Here is a 5,657-nt window from a genome sequence, read left to right as displayed (position 1 = left end):
TTCTTTCCTCTTCTTTTAATCTGAAATTTAAAGAACAAACTGGGTATTTTTCTTATTTTTAGGGAACTTCAGAAAGTGAACATTGTACTTTAGAACGATGACAGGAGCACATGTCTAGTTATTATGGTATAAACACAGAGATCGCAACTTTTCGGTCATTTCCGCCAAACCTCATGAATATGGGGATAATCGAAGAGGTATTCCAATGGTAAGATAGAGTGTGAAAAAGATAACACAAGGTACGGGCTAATGCGGGGTAGAAGTTTCCTCAGACATGTATTTTGTATATAAATAAATGTACTTAAATTCATTTTGGAATGTTTTGTTATATCAACATATTCGGACCTTTTTATCAATAACAAAATATTTCTTCATAACAAAGGAGCGTTTGCGTACAGTGAACATGGTCAATGAGTTAAGATTTGGTGTTTGAAACAGAAAGGACTTTTGTCTTTAACAATTAGCTGAGGATAGGGTACGACATGTAAGTACCACGAGCTTTTCTTATCATTCAACCTACATATGTTCATTCTGTATGCCTTTGGCCCACAACAAAGCTTGGTTCAAAATTAAAACAACTTCCACAATATAAATTTAACTGAGAGGTTTCAGCTAATGACTTTAGTGAGTTCTTTTATTCTGTAATAATATTGCAGGACGCATACCTAAGTTTAAGTACTTTACGTTACCAAATGTTTCAACAATGGATTTGATGAAAAAATCTGAATTTATTATCAAGTCTTACCTTAGTCACTTACAGGTGGAAGACCATCATCAGTGATGTCACATTCGGTTATGCCAAATGCTTCTGCAAATAAAAAATAGAACGATTATTTTTTCCCTTTTTATAAATTTTGAAACAATATAATAATTATATGAAAAATTACGAAGTACTGTATGGTAGAAATTTTTGGTTTGTCGCAAAATACTGAACATACATTCTTACCTTTGAATTCTTTGACAGTTCTAGGAGCTCTAATAGCAGAGTGGTTGATGTCGGCATCCATCACAATATTTGACAGGCTCTCTGTTACAGCCATATCAGCAATTTCTGTAAGAAAATTATTATCTCGTGTACATATACACTAAAAAGTATCAACTCAGAATTAAAACAAAAATTATCTTTACAAAAGATAATCAGGGTTAATGTCAGCCGTTTATGAATACCTGTCCGTAAAGTACCGGTAATGGAATGGCAAATAACCCGTAAACATGGTAAAGTTACCGGAAGTCAAGGTGAAGAAAAAAATGGTAAAAATTAAGTGAAGCTGCAAACATTACGAACTGATTGGACTGCAATGCACTTTATGTATATTGTCAAAGTAAAACTGATAGATTCTTCTTCAAAAGACAAGACTGTTAGAATTTGTGGAGTCGTCATTCGATTTACTCGAATTGATTGATCGAAATGCCAAGAAAATTTCTTGACAAATCTGAGTCTTGTCATAAAAAAGGAACGAGCCTTTATTAAAAAATAAATGAGGAGGACGACTTAAAACGCAACTATAAATGACTGTAGAAAATAATGAATTATCAAAATATTCATAAATTACTCATAAACGTATTGTTTTATGCACTTGACAATTTTATCGACACCCCCGCTCCGGGGAACAGTGCTGATAAAGGCCCCGTCCTTTAGAGACTGCCAGAAAGTAAATTGTCGGATTTTTTTGTTAGTTTTTTTTCTTTTCATGGAAATTGCCAAAGTTCATCTGGCAAGTAAAGCATGTCAACTCACGCTCCTTTTTTTCTTTTACAGATCATACTCTTTATTCTCTCAGGTATATAAGTACAGTATTAAGAAAATAAAATAAAATAAACAGATTAAATTTTGACAAAGGTGTACAAGTAATACATTAGATTACTTTAGATAAGTAATACTAGATTCTATTTTCAGCTCTAGCGGCCACTAAAAGGGGTCAATCAAATTAATTTGAGCAAACTTTGATTAAAAAAAAAATCTAAGAATGCTAGAGACAAAGTTTGGTGATCATCAGTACATCAATTAATTCAGTAGAAGAAGATGTTTAAAGGTTAGCTTTAGCAGCAATCAAATTCATATGAGCAAATTTGATTAAAGACTACCGAAGAATGCTATGTACAGATAAAGTTTGGTGATCATCCATCAATTAGTTAAGTAGAAGAGGTGTTTTAAGGTTTTTTCTATTATTAGTTTTAGTGGCCCGTTAAAGGGGCCAATCAAATTAGTATGAGAAAACTTGATGAAAGACCACCTAAAAATGCAGACAAAGTTGGTGATCATCCATCAATTAGTTCAGTTTAAAAAGATGTTTAAGGTTTTTTAGCTTTAGCGGCCCATAAAAGGGGCTAATCAAATCATATGAGTAAATTTAACAAAAGACTACCTAAGAATGCTACAGAAAAGATTGGTGATCATCCATCAATTAGTTTAGTTGAAAAAAAAAATAGTTCAAGGTTTTTTATTTTTAGCTCTATTGACCCCTAAAAGGCGCCAATTGAAATGATATGAGCAAATTTAAGTGTGACTGTCACAAGGATACTGTAGACCAAATTTGAAGTAAAGATGAATGTTGCACATTACGATGGACGACGGACTCCAGAGCATCCACCTTTGATATGAATAGCTCAACATGAACCGGGCAATAGGGATGTTGTTACAATTAAACTTTGTAGCAACCAAATAACTTACCGCTGATGATACTAGAAGACAATGATATGTTGTCGTCTGCTGGCTTCGCTGATACTGTCGTGATGTTGCTAGACAACTCCTGTCTCAGAGTGTCGGCTGCATTGTCAATGATGTACGTCACGTACTCTACAACTAAAAAATATGTTTCATCTTCATGACAAAGTGTCACATAACGAAAAGTATTTGCTGTCGTTGCCTTACATATCTAAATTATCAGTATAATTCTAAATGTCACGATCGGTTTTAAAGCACATGCACTTTGACATTTAACGCAACATTTAACAAAATATCTCGTAATCTGTTTAAACTATACAGCTAATTTTATTGCGGGTTCATTGAAGAATAAATGCTGCACTGGATGGACAACAAAACGGACTTTTTCAACTATCTGATTAATTAATCTTGAAAGATATTTTTCGGAATTTTGTCATCTGAAATAAGGAAGTTCTAAAAATAGTTGAGAACAATATATGTTTTTACCAAGTTTGTCGTATTCTGTGGTCTCTATCACTGTTACACTTTCAATATCAACAACATCGTCTGAAAAAGGAATGTGTTTTCAAATTGTTATGTTTTTGTTTTTGTTTTTTTTGTTAAATTTTTTATTATATGAAAATTTAACAAAACCAAAGAGAGTGAGTGAGCAATGAAAATACTTTTTACGGGAATATTGAAATATTGATAAATATTGATGAAATAAAATGCGTATTGTTTCTGTATTTTCGCTCTAAAAATTTATTTTTCACTGCAGTGAAACATATTTTCCGTATTTTCACTTGTGTCTTGCCGGACTACAATCTTCTAAATTCAGCCAATACACAATATTAAAAGGAATTCTTCCTATTCATAAGGTTAAAAAAAAAGTTAAAAAATGGATACGGTATTTACAGAAGAAGCTTCAATATTCTCTGTTTATTTGGTGTTTGGTCAGTGAAAATAAATTGACAGATAGCCAGCCCATCTGAACTTCTGTACTTTGATTTTCGTTTCTATACAATAAAACTGTACATAAATGCTTGTAGAAAATATACTGCAGTAAGAATTCTTTTATAAAACAATTTATGAATTAATATATAAACTACTATACCATTCACAGATGACAGGTTTTGAGGAACGACTTTGTCTGACTTGCTGGCAATCTTACAGACGACCATGTCGGCAGTACCTGTTTCATTTCACGGCGTCTCAACGCCGTGATATTGTGATGGGTAGTTTTCGGTAGCATGGGCAAAAGTCACGTGACAAAATGCCTTTCGATTTCTACAGCCGACATTTTATTGTTTTTACGCAATCATTGTACAGCCCATTTCCGTGAAAAATTACATAGAAACTTTTTTTTTTTCAAAACCATATAGAATCTAAACAGTATTTTTATCAACACACGAAATATCAGCGTTTTATATTAACACATTTCCGGACATCCTTTCGACATGCTTGAGAAATTTGCCTTGAATGGATTATGTATGGTGGCTGATTAACGCCATCCAAATATTTTCGCGTCTTCGCCTCAAAATGCGAAAATGCGAAAACACGAAGGGACGACATATTTTCGACTAATGTGTTCTCATGTCGGATCTATGTCTCTCTCGGAGTGAATCTTTTCACGTGTAAAATGTCTTTGAACATTACATTCCTAAGTTTCTATATTTGCAATTAAGAACTTAAATTGTCTTCTTTTTTTAGCTCACCAGAGCCGAAGGCTCAGGGTGAGCTATTAGTATCAAAGGGGGATACTCCGGCGTCCGTCGTCCGTCGTCATGCGTCAACAATCATCTTCTTCTCTGAAACTGCTGGGCAGATTTAACTAAAATTTGGTCTGTAGCATCCTTGTGATAGTCACACTAAAATTTGCTCATGTCATTTCAATTGGCCCCTTTTAGGGTTCAGCAGAGCTAAAAATAGAAAAAACCTTTAGACATCTTCTTCTACAGAACCAATTGATGGATGATCACCAAACTTTGTCTGTAGCATTCTTGGGTAGTCTTTTATCAAGTTTGCTCATATTAATTTGATTGGCCCCTTGTAGGGGCTGCTATAGCTAAAAATAGAAATACCTTTAAACGTCTTCTTCTACAGAACTAATTGATGGATGATCACCAAACTTTGTCTGTAGCATCCTTAGGTAGTATTTTATCAAGTTTGCTCATATTAATTTGATTGGCCCCTTTTAGGGGTCACTAGGGCTTAAAATAGAAAACCTTTACACATTTTCTTCTACAGAACCAATTGATGGATGATCACCAAACTTTGTCTGTAGCATTCTTGGGTAGTCTTTTATCAAGTTTGCTCATATTAATTTGATTGGACCCTTGTAGGGGCCGCTATAGCTAAAAATATAAATACCTTTAAATGTCTTCTTCTAGAGAAATAATAGATGGATGATCACACAACTTTGTCAGTACCATTCTTTGGTAGTATTTTATTAAGTTTGCTCGTATTTATTTGATTGGCCCCTTTTAGGGGTCTCTAGGGCTAAAAATAGAAAAACCTTTAGACATCTTTTTCTACAGAACTAATGGATGGATGATTACCAAACTTTGTCTGTAGCATTCTTGGGTAGTCTTTTATCAAGTTTTCCTATATTATTTTGATTGGCCCCTTTTAAGGGCCGCTATAGCTTAAAATATAAATACTTTTAAATGCTTTTTCTACAGAACTAATTGATGGATGATCACCAAACTTTGTCTGTAGCATTCTTAAGTAGTCTTTTATCAAGTTTGCTCATATTAATTTGATTGGCCCCTTGTAGGGGCCGCTAAAGCTAAAAATAGAAATACCTTTAAACATCTGCTTCTACAGAACTAATAGATGAATGATCAACAAACTTTGTCTGTAGCCTTCTTTGGTAGTCTTTTATCAAGTTTGCTCATCTTAATTTGATTGGCCCCTTTTAGGGGTCTCTAGGGCTAAAAATAGAAAAACCTTTAGACATCTTCATCTGCAGAGCTAATTGATAGATGATCATTAAACTTTGTCAGTAGCATTC

General features: G+C 33.7%; 1 protein-coding gene across 1 annotated transcript; it reads right to left on the bottom strand.

The window, feature by feature from the left end:
• Nucleotides 1–745: 745 nt before the first annotated feature.
• LOC132757988 (uncharacterized) lies at nucleotides 746–3,858 on the bottom strand. The gene is made up of 5 exons (XM_060749489.1): nucleotides 3,759–3,858; nucleotides 3,152–3,211; nucleotides 2,672–2,803; nucleotides 947–1,051; nucleotides 746–808 (listed from the first exon to the last, which is right to left on the bottom strand). Exons 1-5 carry the CDS (start codon nucleotides 3,823–3,825, stop codon nucleotides 747–749), a joined length of 426 nt encoding a protein of 141 aa, XP_060605472.1. The 5' UTR covers nucleotides 3,826–3,858; the 3' UTR covers nucleotide 746.
• Between the last annotated feature and the right edge of the window lie 1,799 nt (nucleotides 3,859–5,657).

The sequence above is a fragment of the Ruditapes philippinarum genome, unplaced genomic scaffold (genome assembly GCF_026571515.1).
Source record: "Ruditapes philippinarum isolate M1 unplaced genomic scaffold, ASM2657151v2 ctg14584_1_1_1_1, whole genome shotgun sequence".
Lineage (NCBI taxonomy): Eukaryota > Metazoa > Mollusca > Bivalvia > Venerida > Veneridae > Ruditapes > Ruditapes philippinarum.
Note: the sequence above shows the minus strand (reverse complement) of the source record. Positions and strands in the feature narration are given on the sequence as shown.